At 42.4% G+C, this 24,761-nt stretch overlaps 1 protein-coding gene across 1 annotated transcript in view; it reads right to left on the bottom strand.

Moving 5' to 3' along the window:
* The window catches only part of LOC124803257 (dynein axonemal heavy chain 1-like), an 866,140-nt gene that overhangs the window by 42,584 nt on the left and 798,795 nt on the right, over positions 1 to 24,761 (bottom strand). The window contains exon 51 of the mRNA XM_047264440.1: positions 17,801 to 17,953. Within this exon, the coding sequence (XP_047120396.1) occupies positions 17,801 to 17,953 (153 nt within the window). The remainder of the gene's footprint in view (positions 1 to 17,800; positions 17,954 to 24,761) is intronic.

Below are 24,761 nucleotides of genomic sequence, written 5' to 3' on the forward strand. Positions count from 1 at the left end.
GTAAGTATTGTGCCAGCTTCAAGCCAAAGAGGATGCACACAGAAGTAAAGAGATACAGTAATCCATTATCTTCAAAATGCATTTCTACAGAAAACTGTAACCATAAGGGGGAATTCTAGAACAAAACTGTTGGATCTCAGGGGGAATAAGCATTTCATGTTAGAAAATGAGACTACTTCATAAAATATGTAAGACAAAAAATGAATTACATATATCTTACAAAAAGTAGTACAATAGTAGACAAGAGATATGAGGATGGCATAACTGAAATGAAGAGCAGGTCAGAAAGGATATCAACACTGACATTTCAAGCAGGGAACCAAGTGTATACAATAATAAATGGACATGCACCTACAAATGACAAGAACAGGAAGGACAAGAAAGTTGCAGGTAGTTTCTGGGAAGAGCTAGATGATACACTGAAAAACATACCATTTCGACATGTAAAGATACTCGTAGGAGATTATAGTGCACAGATTGGAAGAGAGAAGCAACATAAAGGAATAGTGGGTGAGTACCCTGTACACCGGCAGACAAACAAAAATGGAGAAAGACTAATTGAACTGTGTCGAAACACAAAATGAGATTGATGAAAACACACTTCAGTGCCAAAACGTGTAAGAAAAAGACATGGGCAATCCCATGCACCCGCCTTGGGGAATTCCACATTGACCACATAGCAATCAGCTGGACAAATGCTAAAGAGATCATGAACACAAAGGTCAGGAAGAACACAAGAATAAAATCGGATCACTATCTTACAGAAGTTAAGTGCCTTTGGATTCCAAACAGGGACAGACTGCCACAAATGAATAGAAGAACAGAAAACATAAAGATAGACAGAGACAAATTAAGACACAATCGATCCAGATATGAGGAAGGAATTGAATCATTCAATGAAGGGGACAACATGAAGCGAAATATGGCAAAACAGGCTGAACTATGGGGAAAGGAAGAAAAGAGATGGAAGCACTGGTAGTGGAACAAGGAATGTGAGCAAGTGGTAGAGACTCGCAGGAAAGCCTGGAGAGACTGGCGTAGCAAGAAGGAACCACAAAAATGGAAGTTTTCTTAGGAGCAAGAAAGGAACCGGCCCGAACAATAAGATGGACCAGAAGACAGAAGATGAAGCAGGAACTGGACGAGATTGAGACCAACTTCAGGAAAAACAAGAGCAGACACTTTATCGGGAAATTCAAAAATAGTCTGATTGGATACAAGGGTAGAGAACTGTTTATAAGAGATAATAAAGGGGAGCTGGCTGTCAATGTGAAGGAAAACTGTCGGAATTTTGCAGAGCACTTTCACGGCCTGCTGAACTGTGAACCACCTGAAGAAGAGCTGGAACTGGGAACTGACACACAAGAGAGAGAGCCACACCCTCCAACCAGGGATGAAGTCACACATGCCATAAGCCATCTAAAGAATAATAAGGCAACTGGAGAAGATGATATAGCAGCCAAGATGATAAAGTGGGGAGGCAACAAAGCAATAGACAACATGACCAACATAATTCACCAGATCTGGAGAACAAAGAAGTTGTCAGAAGGACGGAAGAATGTAATTGTGGTACCAATACACAAGAAGGGGGACAAGAGAGATGCAAACAACTACAGAGGAATATCGCTACTAGAGGTTGGATACAAGGTGCTGTCAAAACTATTGCTCAAGAGAGTAGAAGAACAGGTAGAAAGTACAGTTGGCGACTACCAAGCAGGATTCAGGAAGGGAAGAGGTTGTGTAGAACAGATATTTATCCTGAAGCAACTGATAGAAGATAGGGCCTTAAAAAACAAAAAGCCAGTAATAACATTCATGGACTTCACAAAGGCATATGACTCCATTGACAGACAGACTCTTGTTAGGATCCTGAAGAACAGAGGACTTGATGGAACTACACAAAAACTCATAAAAGAAATTCTGACAGGCACAAAAGCAAGGGTGAGATTCAGAGGAGCACTGTCAGAAGAATTTGAGATCAAGACTGTTGTTAAACATGGAGATGGATTGTCACCATTGTCGTTAAATATAGCACTGGACGAAGTGATCAGGCAGTGGGGAGCAATAAACGAGGAAATGGGAATACCAAAGACCCATGTGGGGGACAAAAAGGACAACAGGGCTCAAGTGGACTGCCTAGTCTTTGCAGATGACATAGCAATAGTAAGTGAGATGGAAGAAGATGCAAAGACACAACTCGACAATTTAAGTAAGGTAGCCAGAAAGGTGGGACTGAGGATCGCCTATAACAAGACAAAGACATTAAACAGCACTGCAGACTGTGAAACACCGGAAGGCACTGTGCAAATGGTGGACAAATTTCAATATCTGGGAGAATTTATAACAGGAAGGAACAGGAGCAAGGAGAGAATAATGGAGAGGATAAAGAAGATGAGGTCAGCCTTCTGCATGACGAGAGAGATATACAATAAAAAGATTATATCCACAGAGGCAAAGATAAGCCACTACAAGGCAACGGTGAGGAATGCAGTATTATATGCTGCTGAGTTGATGACACTAGGAAGAAATGGGGCAGATCAACTAGAGAAAGACAAGTGAAAAATACTGAGAAAAATACTGGGTCCCAAAAGAGGTGGATGCGAAGACCTAGGGAAGAACTGTACCGGAACATGAGAACAATGTCCGAGGAAATCAGACTCAAAAGGGCAAGGTTTGCTGGACATGTAGTTAGGATGAGTACAGACAGAATGATGAAGAGAGTGTGGGAAACAACAGGGAGGACAGGGAAAGACAGGAACCAAGTGGGTTGTTGAACTTAGGATGGACTGGTTGGAATTGGGGATCAAGGTCGAAGGAAAGGAAAATTGAGGGGACAAATCTACACTGACCAATATGCCGGAGATCAATGACAGAGAAGAATACAGGAAAAGATTAGAGTGTCACCAGTGGAGCCGACAGGAGAAACGGACACTGACAATCTCAGAAGACGAGTGGGAGAGACGAAGATAAAGAATGAAGAGGTTCTGAGAGAAGAAGAGGAAAATGCAGTCCATGAAGGGGGTACCTGTGGTCCTACAGAGGCCATAACACAAGAAGAAAAAGATTACAAAAAATATTCCACAACACTAAGAAAAATAATAAGAGCAGCAAAAATAATTCATAATGATGAATAAATTTGTAATTCAGCTAATAATGCAAAGGCTACTTGCAGTGTTATTTAAAAAGTGTGGGGAAAACACAAAGGGCTTATTTCAATAGTGGTACAAGTCCATTACCTCCACTTTTCTGTCTATAATGCTTCTGAAATTAATGAGCCAAACAAACAGAAAGAAAGGTTCATCTCTAGCAAGGAGTCATATGCTTGAATATTTCTGGTATCTCAACTGCAGAGTTTTCAGCGCTCATTTAACTTTAGGACTCTGTATCTCAATATGAAGAAAAATGGACTTGTACCACTACTGAAATAAGTCCTTCACATAGTACCATGCAAAAATATAACACTATCACAAGACAATAAAAAAGTAACAAACCCCATAAAATAGCCAACACATTTAACAATTTTTTCACATGTGTCACTCATAATATGACAAAATCAAACTTAAATAAGAACACCCATTCCAACGATTATCAAATACACTGATCAGCCTGGACATTGTGACCACCTACTTATAGCCGGCATGTTCACCTTCAGCACAGATAACAGCGGCAACGGGGCATGGCACTGAAGCAATGAGGCTTTGGTAGGTCACTGGAAGGAGATGGCACCACATATGCACACAAGCCACCTAATTCCTGTCAAGGGGGCCAATGAGTTCTGACGCCAATGTTCAATCACATCCCAGATGTATTCGATCAGGTTCAGATTTGACAAGTAGAGGGGCCAGTACATCAATTGAAACTCACCACTGTGTTCCTTGAACCACTCCATCACGCTCCTGGCCTTGTGACATGGTGCATTACCTTGTTGAAAAATGCCACTGCCATCAGGAAACGTCATCGTCATGAAGGGGTGTACATGGTCTGCAACCAGTGTGTGATACTCCTTGGCTGTCACGGTCTCTTGTATAAGCTCCAATGGACCCATGGATGCCCATGGGAATGTTCCCCAGAGCATAATGGAGGCACCACCAGCTTGTCTCTGTCCCACAGTACAGGTGTCAAGGAACTGTTCCCCTGGAAGACAATGGATTCAGGCTCTCCCATTGGCATGATGAAGAAGGTAGTGGGATTCATCAGATCATGTAGTGCTCTGCCATTGCCATTGTTTCAATGTCCAGTGCTGATGGTTATGTGTGCATTTCAGTCGTAATTGCCGATGTCATGATGTTAAAATTTATAAATGCAAGCATCGTTGGCTGCAGAGGCCCATCATTCGGAGTGTTCAGTGCACTGGGTGCTCAGACGCATTTGCACTCCTCTCAGCATTAAAGTCTGATGTTAGTTCTGCCACAGTTCACTGCCTGTTCTGCTTACCAGTCTGCCAACCTATGACATCCAACATCTGTAATGAGGGTGGCTGCCCACAGCTTGATCTGGTTTCACCACATTTTGGTCCAACATCTGGAATAAGGATGGCTGCCCAACCCCAAGACGTCTTGATCTGGTATTGCCATATGTTGAAAATACTCACCACAGCACTCCTTGAACACCTGACAAGTTGTGCTGAGCCTCCAGGCCAACACAATCTACCCTCAGTCAAACTCAGATAGACCACACGTCTTCCCTGTTCTACACATGGACTGCATGCTCACTGACAATACATACACTCTGCACGTGTCTGACTAGCAGTCATTCCTCACCACGTGATCTGCAATCACCTGGACAGGTTTATATAATGTTCTGGTTGATGAGTGTAAGTGCATGTAGAGTGTCAATGTACATTGGCTCTGTTTCACAAGATGAAGGAACAAAATCAATAAAAGGATGAAACTTTTCAGGTCTCGAACATCTATGTTGTATGTATGCAGACTGAAGTGATGAATAAAAATCTGGACTGAGGAGGCAGGCTGTGCTACAGCAGTCCGTGCAGTTGTGCAAAGCCACTGTGACAGGATGGCATAGTGGTTATGTCTGCCTAGTGAGCAGCACACCCCAGTTTGAATCCCAGCCTTGGTAAAAATTTTCATTTGTCATTTCAGTTTGCAAATACATATCAACAAAAGGACTAAAAAAGTCAAACTCTGCTGGCATTAATGGTGTCCCTGTTACAGTCTTAAAGAAGACTGCATCAAACCTAATGGAAATACTCACTTTTGTGACAGCTCACTTGAAGCACTCACTTTCCATGATGTAGTGAAAATATCTAAGGTCATTCAGAGTATACACAAAAGATAAGACACATGACATAAATAACTTCAGACCAACCACAATTTCCCCTTGCATTCCAAAAATATTACAAAAATTCATGTATGACAAATTTACAGAAATCATAAGAATAAACAATATACTATGTATTGAGCAACACGGATTCGAAATTATGAAGTCAGCAACAATGGACATTTATGAGTGCAGCAACTGCATACCTAGCCTGATGGACAAGAAACAGGAATCAACAGGCGTATTTAGTGACCTATGAAATGCTTCTTATGAGGTGGATCATACGATTCTGCTGTCAAAACTTGAAAAAATATGATATTCAAGATCTGTCCAACAATTGGATCAGTTCCTTCCCGAGCAATTCTAAGCAAATAATCTGCCTGAATTACACAAGTATCAACTTAAAAACTATTTCTCAACACTTGTCAGTCTATAAAATAATTAAATATGATGTACCCCAAGGATCAGTAATGGGACCTCTTTCTGTATACAAATGATGTAACCTTACATGTGGATGCTCATAAAATAATCTTATTTCCAGATGGTACCACAATTCGATTAACAGGGAAAGCAAAAAATAAAAACTACTGCAATAAAATTTTGCACTACTCCAAACAAGAAGACATATACCCCACTTGCCTCCATCAATGCTGACCCAGTTGGTAACAGTACGGAAACTGAATCTTTAGGACTATCATTGCAAAGTAATGTAAAATGCAATAAACATATTAAATGCCTTAACACAAAACTGAGCAAGAGATTCTAGGCTCACTAAAACCTGTTGCAATGAGAAAATAGTAATGAATGCAAACCACACATACTTTCAGTCTTGCCTTAAATATGAGGTTGACTTTCTGGGGAAACTCTAAACCAGCTATCAGCTCTTTCAAGGCATCAAGATGGTGGTGATGGTGGTGTGTTGGGGCTTATGGGCGCTCAACATCGAGGTCATCAGCGCTCTGACACACATTAAAAGGAACGAATGTGGACAGACCTAAGAAAACTAAAGCACACACTCAAAGAAAGCAGGGAAAGAAGGAAAATGCTACATAAGAAAGTAAAACCTAAGGAAAGGGGAAACATAGCAACAAGAATGTCACAGGAAATTGTTATTGGCTGGCCACTTACATAAAATATGGGCGAGCTTGTCGCACAGTGAGCAAATTAAAATCCTCTCCCTAAAATCTTTGTAAAAACATTTGACAGGGCACAGAACTTTAAAACTTTAACCACATTCGTCCGAGTGTTGCCTAAAAGAGACGGCAGGTCCGCTGACAAGTCAGCCGCGACCCGCTGGTCAGAAAATAAAACACAATCCAATAAAACGAGGCGCACAGTGACCTGGACGCCGTAAGCACCACACATTGGAGGGTCCTCTCGCTGGAGCAGGAAGCCATGCGTCATAGGGCTGTGGCCTATTCGAAGCCGAGTGAGGAGAACCTCGTCCCGTCAATGGGGCTGAAAGGAAGTACACCACACACGCATTGTGGGCTTGACTATACGGAGCTTATTGTCAGTCACTTCCAGCCACTCATCCTCCCACCGACGCATGACCCGTGAGCTCAACAGCGAGGTGAGTGCGTGCAAGGGGATAGCACACTGAGATACTTGTGGGGCGAGACACGCTTCCTTGGCTGTGAGATCTGCCCTTTCATTCCCAGCAATGCCAACATGCCCCGGAACTCAGAAGAAAGCTACAACCTTCCCCAGTCACTGTAGTCGGAGGAGGGCATCCTGGATGGTCTGGACAATTTTGTCTGCCGGATACAAACATTGCAATGAGTGAAGGGCACTGAGTGAATCGGAACAGACAAGAAATTTAGGAGAGGAAGAATGTCTCAGGTGCTCCAGTGCCCGCAAGATCGCAAACAATTCTGCATCAAAGACAGTAAAAGTCTGAGGCAGTCGGACCTTGAGGACACGATATGGAAAAACAACTGAGCAACCAACAGAATCCCCTTGTTTTGACCCATCCGTAAAAACAGCGACATAGTCATGGTGCTCAGATAAAATGGCAGAAAATGCTGCATTAAAAATGGTGGCAGGAGTGCAATCTCTCTTGTACTGCAATAAATCTAAAATCACTCCGGGCCTCTTCAGTAACCAGGGTGGCAGGTGGTTAAAACCTTGGATTTGGGGTTGTACAGACTCCACACCGGGGGACTCTAGTACACATTGCACACGGATCCCAAACGGCAACGTAGCCCGGGGACGGCGGAAAAAAAGGTGGTCCAGAGGTGGATGGGCAACAAGATGTTGAGCAGGCGAGCTGGGAGCTGCAAGAAACTTACAAGCCTGGCGCACCAGCAGGAGCTGCCGCCGGATGGTAAGTGGCGGTTCGCCAGACTCAGCACAGAGGCTGGGTATGGGACTGGTCCGATAAGCACCCGTGGCCAGTCGGTTCCCAGCATGGTGAACAGCGTCAAGGATCCGCAAATAAGATGGCCTCGTTGACCCATATACTGTGCACCCATAGTCCAGCCGTGAACGCACAAAAGCTCCATAAAACTGTAGGAGATGCGCCATGTCCGCGCCCCAAGACCTGTGGCCGAGGCACTTGAGGATGTTCAGTGCCTTCAGGGTTCTGGCTTTTAAGTCACGTAGGTGTGGCAGCCATGACAACTTGGAGTCAAAAATTAGGCCCAGAAACCGCACTGTGTCTCTAAAATGTAGGACAGTATCCCCCATATGCAAGGCAGGCAAAGTAAAAAGATGACGAGAACGATTAAAATGAACACAAACACACTTATCAGCAGAAAACCGAAAACCCGTCTTTGCAGCCCACTCCTCTAACTGCCGCACTGTTAGCTGCAACTGCCGGCTCACGGTTGCAACACTGGAGGAGGAACAGAAAACAGCAAAGTCGTCCACAAATAAGGAACACTGTACTGGACTCCTCACTGTAGACGTTATACTGTTGATGGCTATGGCAAAGAGGGTAACGCTTAAAACACTGCCCTGGGGGACACCATTCTCTTGCTCAAAGTGATCAGACAGTGTGTTACCAACTTGGGTCCAAAAAAACCACTGAGACGGGAAAGACTGAATGAAAATCGGGAGGTGGCCACGAAAGCCCCATTGATGCATTTGTGCAAGAATACAATGTCTCCAAGTAGTATCATATGCCTTACTGATATCAAAGAAGATACCGATACAGTGATGCTGAATAGCCGCCTCTAGGAGGGTCAGGTTGTCGACCGCGGACTGAAATTTTCGGAATCCACACAGAGAGCGGCTAAGGAGCTGTCTGGTCTCTAACAGCCAGACCAGACGCCGGTTAACCATTCGTTCCAGGGTCTTTCCGACACGGCTTGTCAAGGCGATACTACGATAACTACCGGGACATGTGCGGTCCTTTCCTGGTTTGAGGAGAGGGATGAGAATTGCCTCCCTCCACGAGGTGGGGAACACTCCTGTCTGCCATATGAGATTAAAACATTCGAGGAGGATTTCCTTTGATGCCGCTGGCAGATGTCGAAGCATGGAGTACCGGATGCGGTCGTAACCTGGTGCAGTGTCAGAAGTCTCAGTAAGTGCCGATTCAAGTTCCCACATGGAGAAAGGGGAATTGTAGGCCTCAGAACTGTTCAACCAAAAGTCCAAGGTCGCTCTTTCGACAGTCGCACGGTAGCGACGAAACGCTGGATCCTGATTTGCAGTGGCAGTACTTTGTGCAAAATGCTCTGCCAGCATATGAGCAATGGCTCTGGGTGTCGTTTGGAGGCATCCCTGGTTCAGGACAGCAGCTATTGGTAAAAGGCTATGTTTACCGGAAATTCTCCGGATGGCTTCCCATACTCTTGTGGAACAAGTGGAACAGTTGATGGAGTCCAGGAACTCCTGCCATGACCTTTTCTTGCTCTCTTTAATGACATGGCGTGCCCTGGCTCTCGCGATTCGAAGGGCGGTAAGATTGACCGCTGTTGGGCGGCATTTAAATAGGCGAAGAGCCGCACGCCTGTCCCAGATGACTGAACAGCAGTCTTCTGTCCACCAAGGCACAAGGCGCCGTTTAAGAGTGCCAGAAGACTGTGGTATGGACAGGTCAACAGCATGATGGACCACAAGCCTGATGTGATCCACCCATTCCTGTACGTTATTGTGGCGGTCAAAGACAGCCAACCGAGTGAACAGTGGCCAGTTAGCCCTGCCAATCATCCACGATGGTGGCCGCTGCTCCAGCAGTACACCATCCAGGGAAGTGATCGCTGGAATGAAGGTCGTCAATGACCTCCCAGTGAACAGAGTCGGTGAGGGTTCGAGAGCAGAAAGATAGGTCAATGGCTGAGAATGACCCTGTAGCAGTAGAGAAATGAGTCGGAGTACCTGTGTTGAGGATGTGCAACACTTGAGATGTTAGGAGGCTCTCCAAAATTCGACCTTGAGCGCAAAGAGAAGTGGAGCCCCACAGAACATGATGGGCATTGAAGTCTCCCAGGAGGAGAAATGGGCGAGGGAGTTGGTCGATAAGATCTGTGAGTGCGTCTAAGGTCATTGCATCCAGAGGGGGTAAATAAAGGGAGCAAACAGTAAGCCCCCGAGGTGAATGAATTTCAACTGCAACTGCTTGCAGGTCAGTATCCAGGGGGAGAGCAGAGGAGTGGTGGTCATTATTGACAAACACAGCGACTCCGCCTTTGGCCCTTTCTCCAGTCAGGTCATCTTTGCGATATGATGTATAGCCCGTTAGTACAGGAGCATCAGATGGTTTTAAACGCGTTTCCTGTAAACACAAGCACAGGGGGCGTTGCCGTGCTAGGAGGTTCAGTTCCTCCACATGTGCCCGGAATCCATTCATGTTCCACTGTATAATGGGAGCCATCTATCAGGGTGGGAGTACCTTCATTCTCACTTTCTGTCAGGAAGGAGAGCCCACAACAGTTGGAGGCTCAGTTTTGGGGCGAGATGATTGCCCCAGTCTGACATCAACCTCCATCGCCTCAGAAGAGGAGTCGAGAGAGACGTCAGAGAGAATGCCATCCACATCAGGAGACTGTATAACTGCAGTCTCCTTTAGTGGGCGAGTCTTCACCTTTGTCTTTGGCTTCGATGTTCTGGCCTGAGGTGGCATTGGAGCCAAAACCTCAGAAGCAGTAGGGGGTGTAGCAGCGCTGGGCAGTGCACAAGACTGGACCCAGGAAGGGGTAGGAAGTTCCATGATGTCAGCTACCACGGCCTGGTCAGAAGGCCGGGGGGAAGCAGCAGGCTTCACATGGAACGGCAGCAGCACACGTACATTGACAAGCGCAGGTGCTAGTGCTGACAGTAGCAACCTCCGTTTGTGTAGCGGCATCGGTTTTCAAGACTGGTTGTTTGAGAACGGAAGAAAAGGAAGCAGCGAATGTGGGCGGCTGCATGGACTTGTAGATTTTCTTCACCTCACCATATGGGATGCGTTTTGTAGTTTTTAGTTCTTGGATCTTCCATTCCTCAAGGAAAACTCTGCATTCCCTACTCCACACAGGGTGATCCCCAGAGCAGTTGACACACTTGGGAGGAGAGGAGCAACCAACTCCCTCATGGGCGGCTTTACCACAATTCCCGCAAGTGGCTTCCCCTCTACAGCCGAGAGTAGTGTGTCCAAAGTGTTGGCATTTAAAACACCGCATGGGGTTGGGGTAATAAGGCCGTACACTGAGACGTAGGAAACCTGCCTTCACATGCTCTGGCAATTTGGTGCTGTTAAATGTAAGGATAAATGAGTCAGTCTTTATGAGAGCACCATCCACCAGTTTCATAATGTGTTGCACGTCGACAATTCCTTGCTGGGACCATTCAGCCTTCAGTTCATCTTGGGGAACGTCAACGAAATCTCTGCAAGTCACAACACCCTTGCTGTAGTACAAGGTGTTGTGAAATTCAGTCTCTATCGCAAACTCCCCAAGAAATTGTGCCTTCTGAAGGTTCTGGACTTGCTGGAAGCTAGATGTTTCAACCAACAAGGTGCCATTTCGCAAGCGCTTTACAGATTTTAATGTGCCAGCAATACCTTCTAAGCCCTTCTGTATATAAAATGGCAAAACTTTTTCAAAACTCCCATCTTTTCTTTTAATTATGAAAAACACATTCTGCGAAGCAGTATGCGTTCTGTTACTACTACCTGAATCAGGACGACTGGCTACACGAGCCCTCTTGTTGGATTGGGTGTTAGAACCCACCAGCGGTCCACCCTTTCCGCTGGCAGGAGAAGAATAAAAGTTTGAGGGTTCCATCTCGGTCCCACGAGCAGCTAGGGAACTAGAAGTCCACCTAGACAGAGCCCCGCGTGCCTAGGTAAGCCTTATACAACTGGGGTGCGACAGGTGCCCCAGAGGTTGCCTGCTTGCGACTGTTCCACCCCAACAGCCATGCATCTTATAGGCGCGCAGCACACCGTAAGATTGAGGGTTTTTTATAGAGGTTTACCTTCCTCGTAATCCAGGCGGTCAAGCCAAGATTACCATTCCCCACAGCACACAACATTCCACCGCCGCACCATGCGGTGGTCGCTGAAGCATGTCCGGGGGTTACGGTGACAGGAGACTGGCGGCGCTGACCAGTCCCCAGCTCAGGACCCCGGGGTCGCCAAGCCCGTACTCAGCAAATGAATGCTGAGCCCCTGGGGGAAGGCATCAAGAAAGAGCTATCAGAATCATGTTTGGATGCAAACCTAGAGACTCCTGTAAACCTCTGTTTATGATTTTTGGTATCTCTCCTTTACCATGTGTCTACATTATGTGTCTACATTATATAAACCCTCCTATTCTTCAAAATAAATGTAATAGGTAAGGACCACATGCAGTGACTTGCTGGTTACTACATATATTATGAATGCAGGGCAGGCCACTTCAGCAAGCGTAGTGCACACCAACATTCGAACGGTCTACCCACAGAACCCGAGAAGGACACCAAGGGCAGCATCATCACTCACCGCAGTTACCTAGAGTGCCATGCATATGGGGCATGAGTCCAGCAACACCAGATGGAGACAGTATCTTTATAAGGCTATACAGTTTTTAATGTTTCCTAAATTTGTAACTATCTGCTCTGTACTGTTGCTGCTGTCACCCTGCGACTCTACCTACATTGTATGTCACTCCATAACCCAATAAATTCTTATTTCTTTTATGGCTTTATGTTTGCCTGTGTTCCTAGTTAGAACACAAGTGGTCACTAGTGAGGGTAGGATTTTTGTATGTTTCGAATCTTATAGTTTTTCTGCCAATCAATTCTGCCATGGATGTCTACTCCAGTCATTCCTGCAACAACAGAAGATGAACATGGCAGTGTTGGAATGGTTGTTTGCTATGTTGATTCAGGCCTTGCTGCTGGTTGTTCAGCCACTCCCATTCCCACGCTACCATGAATCTTTGCCAACATTTTGTTGCTGTTCAAGTAACCAGCAAGGAGGTTTCTAAAGCTCTTTTCTTATCATTGATATCCCCTCTTATGTATCACTTACTGTGCCAGTTAGCTACTCTCCAAGACCAAGCATTACTCTCTTTTGATGAAATGTGTAGTTTGCGGTCAGCCTATCACTGCAAACATACAGAAGTGATCACTGTGCATGTTGAATTCTACCAGTGACGCAAACAGAAATTGTACTGTGCTTGGGCGACTGAGCTACATAGCCCCAGTCGTGAATGTAGATTCATCACAGCTAAGAATCAAGTATCATATGCAGACATAACGGTCAGAGATGTAATTGTTCATTCAGCCTTAGATAAGGAAGTGTGTCAGTGTGCCTTTCAACTTGAGGACCCTCAATGGAGGTGGTTTTCAATACTGCGCAGTTGTTCTGAGGCCTCCCACACCTGGGCTGCCAATTAGAGACCTGGAGTGATGTTGCCATTGTCGACAGCATGCAACCCTGACACATGGACCAAGCACACAGGGGGAAAAGGAGGTAGCCACAGAACAAACAATCCAATAGGGCCAAACATGTCATTGCAGTAGAAACAGTGAACGACACTTCCCTCAGGCACCTCTACACTGAGATGACAAAACTCATGGGATATTTGCTAATATTATGTTAGATCTCCTTTTGCACAGTGTAGTGGATCACCTCCACTCGACAAGTCACTGGAAGTCCCCCCGCAGAAACATTTAGATACACTGCCTCTATAACTGTCCGTAATTGCGAAAATGCTGCTGGTGCAGGATTTGGGCACTAAGTGATGCCTTGATTATGCCCATTAATGTTCCATGAGGTTCATGTCGGGCAATATGGGTGGCCAAATCATTTGCTCGAACCACCCAGAATGTACTTCAAACTAATTGTGAACAACTGCGGACCTGTGATATGATGCATTGTCATCCATGAAAATTACAAATATTGGGGGGGGACAAGAAGTCCACAGTTGGCTGCAAAAGGTCTCCAGGCAGCCAAACATAACCATTTACAGTCAAGGATTGGTTCAGTTGGACCAGACAATCCAGTCCATTCCAAGTAAACACAGCACACACCATTATGTAGCCACCACCAGTTTGCACGTGCCTTATTGACAACTTCGGTCCATGGCTTTGTGAGCTCACATCCATACTCAAACCCTACCATCAGCTCTTACCAACTGAAACAGGGAATCATCTGACCAGCCCATGGTTTTGCAGACATCTAGGGGCCAACCAGCATGGTCAGGAGCCCAAGAGAAATGCTGCAGGTGGTGTCATTCTGTAGTCAAAGTACTTGCTTCTTTTGTCTGCTACAATAACCCATTAACACCAAATTATGTGGCACTGCCCTAATGTCCTAACAGATATGTTTGATTTCTGGTTATTTCATGCAGTGTTGCTTGCCTGTTAGTACTGACAACTATATGCAAACACCACTGCTCTCGGGTATTAACTGAAGGCTGTCAGCCACTGCATTGTCTGTGGTGAGAGGTCATGGCTGAAATGAGGGATCCTTGGCACACTCTTGACACAGTGGACCCCAACATATTGAATTCCCTAACAATTTCCGAAATAAAATGTTCCATGCCTCTTGCTCCAACTACCATTCTGCGCCCAAAGTGTGTTAATTCCCATCATGTGGCCATAATCCCATCAGACATCTTTTCACATGAATCACCTGATAGCTTCACCAATGCACTGCCCTTGTACACCTTGTGCACATGATACTACTGCCATCTGTGTATGTGCATATCAATAGCCCATGACTTTTGTCACCTCAGTGTAATTTTGTACAGCACAAGCAGCCAGATAGCCCCAAGCACTGGACCACTTGGTAAATGTAACAAAAAATATCACATAGCAGCAGTATGTTGATTTCTGCTGCACCCCCTCTCTGAGTCATTTCAGGAACCAACGGAAGTTAATATTTATACTGCTTCATTGTTGAGTTTGCCATTTTCTGAAGGTCAGAACAAATTTTTTGTAGAAGTGCACATTACTACTTTACAGAGGCCACCTTGTCCCTACTCAACTTCTGAACCTACATCAGGCATCAACCATTTATTGGTAAGCTATAAAAAAACAACAGATACCTATTCTCAGCAAACACATGGCTGATGCAGTTTAGAAGTCAGCTGTTCGGTTGATTATATCCTTGCTGGTCAATGGTATGATTACTTAAAACTTGTCTGGGTTAGATGCCTTTACTGCTATTGGTTTTTTATTAAAAATGTATTGCAGCTGGTGTCAAATCAAGTGCCATATCACAAATTGGACTCCTTGTGTTACGAGTTTTCAGATCTGTTTGTCACAGGGTTATGTTGTGCATACAATTAAACAGCATGTCACCCTCAAACCCTCTGCCTGCTTGCACCCACTGTTTCTGGGTGCAGCTGGTGCCAGTAGCTTCATATGACCAGGTTACGACAGAAATGGATTGCTTTATATCATTGGGAGCGATTAAACTGATTTCCTCAAGTGAATGGGTTATACCCTTAGTGATTGTAAATAAGCCTTCTGATCATCTTCAGCTCTGCGGCGACTTCAAGGTCACTATTAATACTTTCATAGACACTTACACCCTTCGTTGCCTAAAGAAACTACTCACAAAGTTGGTAGGCTCAATTCTTTTTGAAAATCGACTTGGCAAAAGACTACCTTCAGATTCCTTTGGACAGGACATCAAAACCATTGCTTGTGGTTAATACATCTTTCGTCCTTTAACAGTATCAACAGGAATGTTTGGGAGTGCAAGTGCACCCACCATATCTCAACATTTTTAGAACAGGTTACACCAGCTGTCACTCATTGCATTGACTACCTTGATATCATCGTGACAGGTGCGATCATGGAGGATCACCTAAACAACTTCCGTTCCTTGTTTATTGTTTTCTGGGGGCCTCAAATACAATCTTGCTGGGTCTCACTTTTTCCAGCTTTCCATAGTTTATTTGCGTTGTAAAATTTCAAGGCCTTTCGTACACACAATGGCATTCAGCATGTCATGGCACCTCCCTTTCATCCACAGTCGAATGGAGGTGAAACTCTTTGTCCAAACATTTAAGACACGGCTGAAGTTCTGCCAAACTGCTGCACGGCTCTCAGTTGTAGATGCTTCTCAAGCTCTTGCTGCTGAGCAGGTGTCACCCACCTGCACCAATTTCATTAACATTCACACCAGGCATGCCATTTTTGGTCAGGGGCATTCAATGGTGCCCTCAACAGATTTCAGCCATCTCAATGTTCACACCGAAGATCAACTCATGCCATAACACCAGAACCAGTTGCATGCCAGGAGAGATGCAGAGCCCCTTCTCTAGTGTGGGTTTGACAGCTCATCCTTAGTTTGGCCCTGGTCACTCTGGGTGTTGGGCAGGCCTGTCCATGCCTGCCTTCCTTAGTGAACACCACTTCATCGGCACCAGCAGAGGGTTTGCTTCCCATGACCAGTCCGAGCACCTCCCACTGTGCCCATCAGAGAGGATGTTAGCCAGTTCTCCATTTCTAGAGACTACCCACTTCTTCAGTCCGCCATTGTCAGTGGCTGAGCGAATGCCACACATCATGGACTCTGATGTCCAGATGGCTCTTACCCCCCTATCAGTGGTCTTGTCCACTGGTCACCCTTGGGTCTGCAGGTAGTGGGGGCGCTCTTGTCCCAGCCACTTTCACCAATACACACTGGTCTTGGCTGCTGCCCCTGATGCTATCTGCTATAACAGAATCACTGATGGCAACATCTGGTCCTTCCCCCCACAATGAATGATGAGTGCAGTAGCATACTACTATTCCTACTGCAAACACAAGTCGGGTCACTATCACGAGCATAGTACATGCTGACATTCAAATGGCATGCCCACAGATACCCAAGGTGACTTCCTGAGGCTGCACCATGACACCATGACCATCTGCAGTCACAAGAATCACCATGTGTGCACACGATGAAGCCGGCACCACTAGATGGAGACAGCATCTTTTTAAGTTTATATATGGACCTCCAGGGTCTCTGTTGTTGTTCCATAAGTGAGTAGCTCTTTACTTTGTCTTCTTCTTCTTGTTACTCCATGACTCTGCCTAAACTGTAGTCTTCCTGTCACTCCATGACCCAATAAATTTACATTTTTTTTATGATGTGTGTTCCGTTTAGAATGCAGCAAAGTACACAAAAACCCTGGTACTCATGAACACTTTACCAGAGAGAGGAGAAAACAAAAGGTTACATATGATCCACTTCAACTCATATATGGTACTTTCAAAATGTGGTTTAAAACTTTGTTACTTCTTGAAAATATAAAAGCAATAACTCCAAATCAACACATATGTGTGCTAAAATGGTACTTTCAGAATGTGGGTTACACTTTGTTACTTCTTGAAAATATAAAAGCAATTACTAACACCTGGCAAATTTTTTAAGTCATTTTTACAGCATCACAGCTTTTACTCCACTGAAAAATATTTAAATTCACAAAATGTACTATCAAAATGAGAGCTGCATCAAACCAGCCTCTGGACTGAAGACCACAACAACTATAAAAAGACTTAACATATGTGGTGTATTGTTGTCTCTTTGATAAGTATGCATATCACTTTCACCTGTATATTTATAAACTGATTTGTCTAATGTCTTACATATAAGCTGCTTTGTAGACAACTGGACCAATAAAATACAATCTACAATCTATCATCCAATACAATTACATGCAATATAAAACTGTATGGACTACATACGTACACTACTAAATTAGTGCCCTCACAAAAAAGTGTTCAACAGCTATCAAATCTGATCCACTTTTCAGTACAGTTGTAAACACTATTCCTGTCAGACAATATTTTGTTCACAGAAAGCATATATGAATTATTAAAAAAAAATCATCACTATAGCAGTTCCAAGAGTTATTCAGGTAGCATCACTGGCACTTTGCTAAGATGGTTCACTTCCAGAAAACACACAGCTAAACACAGCTAAGCTTAAGATTCATATACAGCACCAAAATTACTGAAACGTTTTCCCATGGCCATATTTATTAAATATTCTATAAATATATCAAGTATCTAAATCTTCTTCCTAAGACTAGAAATAAGTAAACAGTAGCAATTACAAAATATCTACAAAGTAAAATGTTTCAACAAGTGGTGTAACACCATGACTCACCTGATGGTAGATTCCAGTCTCTTCAAACTGATGATTTTCATCGCACACTTCAATTCTGTAATAATCAGCAAGAACATTCATGATACACCTCCTGTCCCAATCATCTGTGACTCGACCACCATAGTTAATGTGACCAGCAGTGTACATGAGAACCTGAAGGAGATAAACATACTTTATTATTAAATTATTTTTTCTATTGCATATATGAAATGAGACACAAAAGCATCATGGCACAGCTGGAACATCCGAAGTAACAAGTGACGGAATGAATAAATATTCTTTCCACAATGAACACATACATTCTGCCTATTCGCAGATGATATAATATCACTGCTGTGTTACTATTTATCATCATGACCAATTGTGTGATACGGAATATGGATGCCAGATTGCCTCTAAAGTAACATCAGGACAGGTTGTTCCCCGCCTGTTTATGCTATCAAATTCCATTTACTGAGCATGTAGAGGAGTGTTGGGCAGCTGGGCATTGCAAAGTTTTTTTTTCTTTGTGAAAACATTTAAAAGCTACTGCATACAACAGTAACACTGCACTTTGTTTTGTTGTCTTGTCCTTTACATCTGGTTAACAAGCAGCCAATAGCCCTCAGCTTATACATATGGTGCAGGGTGGGGAATTTTATTGAGAAGGAGGGGGTGGGAGAGAGGAAAGATGAAAGGTTTTAACACTACCGCACAATGTAAAATGCCAAATATAAGCTTAACTTGCAGTAAGCGTTACCCTCTGGGAAGAATTTGAAATTGATCATGTGTTAACCTAATGGACAGAGGATATCATGTCTGAATTTCGTACTATGGCAACTAGTAGAAAGCAGAAAGACTTTAATTTTGTAAGAAATGAAAGCAATAAAGTTCCCTCAAATGAAATAATAAAGGATCACCAGCCTAATTAGGCATAATAATATGAAAACATTATTTTCAGTGGATTTAAATATACTCTTGCAAAAGGGACTTTCATAAATTCTGTTTTAGTAAAGTGCAATGAACACACACAACTACCAGGTGAAATGCACAGTGGATAACAGTAGCTATTAATAGCATAGGTTAGCAATCACAGAAATGTAAGAGAGACTTTACTCCTGTTAACTATAATTACTACCTCAACCATCAATTAATTCAGCACAATATGTTCTCCAAGACCTCACGAGACTAAGTGGCATCTGACAAGTGTTCAAGTTTGACTAACACGTACACATCACAAATGCAATAATTTAACACTGTACTAAGATATTTCATGTTACTCTACTGTGGAAATGTTCCAGATTTGAATAGCAAAAACTGAATTGAAATTAACCTTTTCCTACTAGCAAAGATTAAAGTGGGGGCCCTTAAACTGTCCCTTTCTTTATAAGCAACTATGCACATATTTCAGAAACAATTTGCATCACATAAATGCTGAATTACAACCCCACTTAAGATTATTTAGTCTTCAATGCTTTATAACAATTTACACTAGCAATATTCTTATTTAGCTTCGGAAATAAATTCAAGGTAAAGTAAAGTTTCAGATAGGTTTATCATTATGTGCCTTTTTCATTACATGCTAAGCAAGTGATTTTAATTATCAACATTTATACTCTTTAGCACTAAACTTTGGCAAAATCAAAGTAGTGGCAATTCAAAGCAAAATAAAGTTCTTTTAACAAGTTTAAAATAATGTGCCTCTCTCTTTAGCTATGAAACAAATGATGTTGCTAGCAACTTTTATATACTTTAAAACTGAAACTTAGGCACATTTAAATAGAAACAAATTTGCATTTCTTCATAAACAGGATAGTCAGTCTAGCACTTTTAGGATAGGACCTCACTTGGTATCATGAAGAGGACAGTTTCGAAGTTCAAACACAAATTTTGCAACACTTGAATTATTATTGCAAAAGCACACACAAGCACACTGGTTCATACTGGCATACATATGTTTTCCAAAGTAGGCGGAGCAGTGGCGCAATAGAGGTGGCAAGCAGATAGTGGCTATAACGTCTCCTTCTGGCAGTTTTAAGCTCTATTTAATTCTTCTTGGCAACGTATTCATCATCTTTAGAGCCTTTCCAAATGCAAGAGCACCATTTTACAGTGGAAACCACATCCGAGGCCATTCCATCATAGATTTGGTTTCAGAATGGCTCACCAGGCACCTGTAGTGCTGACTATGCGACTGCTGGCCACTGACTGCTTAATGTACTCTCTCTCTTGCTGCCCAGATTGACTGCCACTTTCACGTTTTCTCATGTGCCAAGCCCCTTCCATAGTGGAGGGGGTTCCCTATGTCTTTTCTATTTCACAATACAAGATCCCTAAGTATGAACCAGTGTTCTACATACAATTTCGTTTTCACAACCAGACGTGTTTAATAAAGTTTCATTATTTTGGCACATTGTTAAGTTAAAACAAAATATGCATCACAATTTTCCATTTCCCTCCAACAATTCAAAGAACTTAACATGTAAAGAATAAACACTTCATAGTTATATACACTTAATTACACTGTACTAACTACTCACAATCGATAATAGTGTTACAAGGTCAATCAATAATGAGGTCCCTTGAGATGGAAAACATGCTTGACATGGGAAAGTATGGGGAAGGAAATTGACGATATCTGTTTCAAAAGAACCATCCGATATTTGCTGTAAGCAGTTAGGGAAACAAAGGAAAACGTATGTTTGGATGTCTGGGCAAAGATTTAAACCCCCATATGCTTGAATGCAACTAGACAGCACACCACTGAAATAAATATGTAATTGTACTTCCTCTGAGAATCAATACAGTTGAAAGTGGAACAAGTGAGCCTCAGTTACTCAAAGTGGATCTGAATCTTTCAGTTTGCCACTGTGGGGTTGGCAATGAAATCTGCATTTGTCAGGGCAAGCATAGAGAAGAATGACGCTCAGGAAGGTACGGCAGGGCAATGCATCAGGTTCTTGCTCTGACTCATATACGTAAGAAGCAGTGGGGTTTTGATAAGACTATAATCAATGAACATCGAAGAATAAACTCAACAAATAGCTTCAATTCTCTCTCCTCTTACACTGAAACTGTAAGATGACTGATCAAAAAGAATTCCTGGTCTTTCAGAGCACTTACAATTAATTCTGTTCCAAGCATTTGGTTAGAGTAGTCATTTACAATTAAGAAGAAAAAGGGAAGAGAAAGGGAAGGTGTAGTTGCAAAGATTGTGGCTGAACTTTGTTCACCATGACTGTATATAGTATCAGGTGCCTCACTCCTCTTTTGGGGTACACATCTTGCTATTGCACAGCATTTGTAGTTTTTCACAAATTTAGTTTTTACTGATCTTGGGTTGAGATGAAACACAACCAACAAATACTAATTCACTTGTGCTTGATTCACCAGAGCCATCGTCCAGCTGAGTGGTCAGCGCGATGGAATGTCATACCTAACGCCCCGGGTTCGATTCCTGGCTGGGTTGGAGATTTTCTCCACTCAGGGACTGGGTGTTATGTTGTCCTTATCATCATCATTTCACCCCCATCAGCATGCCAGATGCCAAAGTGGCATCAACTCGAAAGACTTGCACCAGGTGACCATTCTACCTGATGGGAGGCCCTAGCCACACGATATTTCCATTTTACCAGAGCCATCGATTAAATTCCTCTGACAGGGAATAATATTATTTGGTATTCTTTCAGCAGAAAAAAGAAAAATTGTACCTCAGACTGTCAAGTTTGAGACACTCACTTTTCTAGTCCAGTGAAAGAGGAGCATCAGTTTCATGAAGGACATGGAGGCACAAACACCTCTTTGAGTACAAGTAAACTGAAAATAATGATGTTCTACGTGGGATTCTTAACGGGCAAAGTGTGTGAATATCTCTTTAGCCACAATATATCTCCCATGAAATTTAGAAATATTACAATCAAAGAAATAGAAGACATTATATTATCACTAAAAAATAAAAATTTGGTGGACTGGAATGGGATACCTGCAAAAGTAATTAAATCAGTGTACAAAATAGTAAGTCCTCCAGTAGTTGAATTAATCAACAAATCATTTGAAGAAGGTTGTTTTCCAGAATCATTAAAATACGCGGAAATAAAACCACTTTTTAAGAAAGGGCCAAGAGAGATATGGGGAATTATCATCATATCTCCCTCCTTCCAGTGCTGTCAAAAATTTTCGAGAAAGTAGCTGCTATCCAAACTTTATTATTTTGTGCAATCAGTTTGGCTTCCAGCAAGGGAAAAATACACAGGTGCCATAAATAATTTCATAGAAAAAATTAGCACAGCTCTAGACAAAAAAGTAAAGTAGCCAGAATTTTCTGCGACCAGACAAAGGCTTTCGATTCCGTAAATCATTCCTTGCTAATCCACAAACTAGAAAAATATGGGATCAAGGGTGCAGTACTTCAATGGCTTACTTCTTACTTATCTAATAGAAAACAAAGAACAATCATCTCTTTAAATGGTGTAAACTACCATTCAGACTGGAAAACAATAACACAGGGTGACCCGCAAGGTTCGATCCTTGGTCCATTTCTCTTTCTATTGTATGTCAACGGCTTACCATTAAACATAAATTCGCCATCCGTTCTGTTTGCTGATGACACGTCTGTCTTGATAGAAAGCGAAGAAACAGAAACGATTTCTGATAGAGTCACTGGTACATTAGACAGGCTAGAGTCATGGTTCCAGTTTAATGGTCTGAAGCTTAACATATCAAAAACAAACTTGATTGAATTCAGAACCAAACAGTCAAGAGACCAGAAAATTAGTTATCATAAAACTGAAGAATTAACAGAAGTGCATTCTGCCAAATTTCTAGGTCTACACCTCGATATGAATTTAAACTGGAACACACATATTGAGTACCTGTGCAGCAAACTGGGTAGCTTTGCATATGCCATGCATATATTTTCAAGTGCTACTAACATTGCCACTCGCAAAGTAGCATATCTAAGTTACTTAAGATATGGCATTATTTTCTGGGGGAGCTCCAATAATATATCTCGTGTACTGAAGCTCCAGAAGAAAATTGTCAGTAATATGTGCACTACACAGCAAAGAGAATCATGTCATCCATTATTACAGAAACTAAAAATTTTGACTGTTCCCTCCCTATACATATATGAACTAATGATATTTTTACACAACAAACCGGAATTGTTCATTAGAAACCAATGTGATCATCCATACAGTACAAGGAGTAAAGATAATTTTATGCTTCCTGTTGGTTCGTTGGTTTGTGGGATTAAAGAGACCAGACTGCTATGGTCATCGGTCCCTCTTTCCAAAACTTCAAACACCCACACAGAATAAAAATGAACAGTGGACATGACAACAGACGACATAGGAATAAAGATGGCCAACCATAGAGACAAAACAGGAAAAGCCAACCACCTTCCTGCACACAGATTGAAATTATACGCTCAGTCCCCACAATATATGGGCATGAAAGTCTACAACAAACTTAAAGGCAAAAACATTCTAAACATGGAACTAGGGATACTAAAAAAGAAGTTACATGAAATTCTTATACACAAATGTTATTACTCATTAGAAGAGTTCATCGAAGATGAACTGATAATTTGAGCAGAATCCAACCGCAAATTAGCATTATATTGTGAAAAAAAAAAAAAAAAACAAATTGTCCATTATCATGAAAGATATTTACCTATGCTGAAAAGTAAAAGCTCTTATGGAATTGATGGCATTTCCAGCAAGGTACTTAAAGCTTGTTCCCCACAGATAAGTAGGATTCTCAGCCACGTATGTAACAGCTCTTTGGAGCAGGGTGTTTTCCCCGATAGACTGAAATATGCCATTGTAAAACCATTGCATAAAAAGGGGGATACGTTGGATGTCAACAACTATCGCCCAATCTCTCTTCTGACAGCTCTATCAAAGATTTCTGAGAAAGTAATGTATTCAAAAGTAGCCTCCCATATTTGTAAAAATAAAGTACTAACAAAATGTCAGTTTGGTTTTCAGAAAGGCTTTTCAACAGAAAATGCTATATACGCTTTCACTGATCAAATATTAAATGCTCTGAATAACTGGAAATCACCCATTGGTATTTTTTGTGATCTCTCAAAAGCCTTTGATTGTGTAAATCGTGGAATTCTTTTAGATAAGCTAAATCATTATGGTTTGAGGGGGCAGTGCACAAATGGTTTAATTCATACTTAACTGGAAGAATGCAGAAAGTTGAAATAAGTGGTTCATGTAATGTTAAAACAGCTGATTCCTCAAACTGGGGGGCTATCAAGTACGGGGTCCCACAGGGTTCGGTCTTTAGGTCCTTTACTGTTCTTGATATACATTAATGAATTACCATTCCACATTGATGAAGATGCAAAGTTAGTTCTTTTTGCTGATGATACAAGTATAGTAATAACATCCAAAAACCACGAACTAAGTGATGTAATTGTAAATGGTGTTTTTCACAAAATTATTAAGTGGTTCTCAGCAAACGGACTCTCTTTAAATTTTGATTAACTACAGTATATACAGTTCCGTACAGTAAATAGCACAACTCCAGTAATAAATATAGACTCTGAACAGAATTCTGTAGCAAAGGTAGAATTTTAAAAATTTTTAGGTGTGTCCATTGATGAGAGGTTAAACTGGAAGCAACACATTGATGGTCTGCTGAAACGTCTGAGTTCAGCTACGTATGCTATTAGGGTTATTGCAAATTTTGGTGATAAGAATCTCAGTAAATTAGCTTACTATGCCTACTTTCATTCACTGCTTTCATATGGCATCATATTCTGGGGTAATTCATCGTTGATTAGAAAAGTATTCATTGCTCAAAAACGTGTAATCAGAATAATTGCTGGAGCCCACCCATGGTCATCCTGCAGACATCTATTTAAGGATCTAGGGATCCTCACAGTAACCTCACAGTATATATATTCACTTATGAAATTTGTTGTTAATAATCCAACCCGGTTCAAACGTAATAGCAGTGTGCATAGCTA

The sequence above is a fragment of the Schistocerca piceifrons genome, chromosome 6 (assembly GCF_021461385.2).
Source record: "Schistocerca piceifrons isolate TAMUIC-IGC-003096 chromosome 6, iqSchPice1.1, whole genome shotgun sequence".
Lineage (NCBI taxonomy): Eukaryota > Metazoa > Arthropoda > Insecta > Orthoptera > Acrididae > Schistocerca > Schistocerca piceifrons.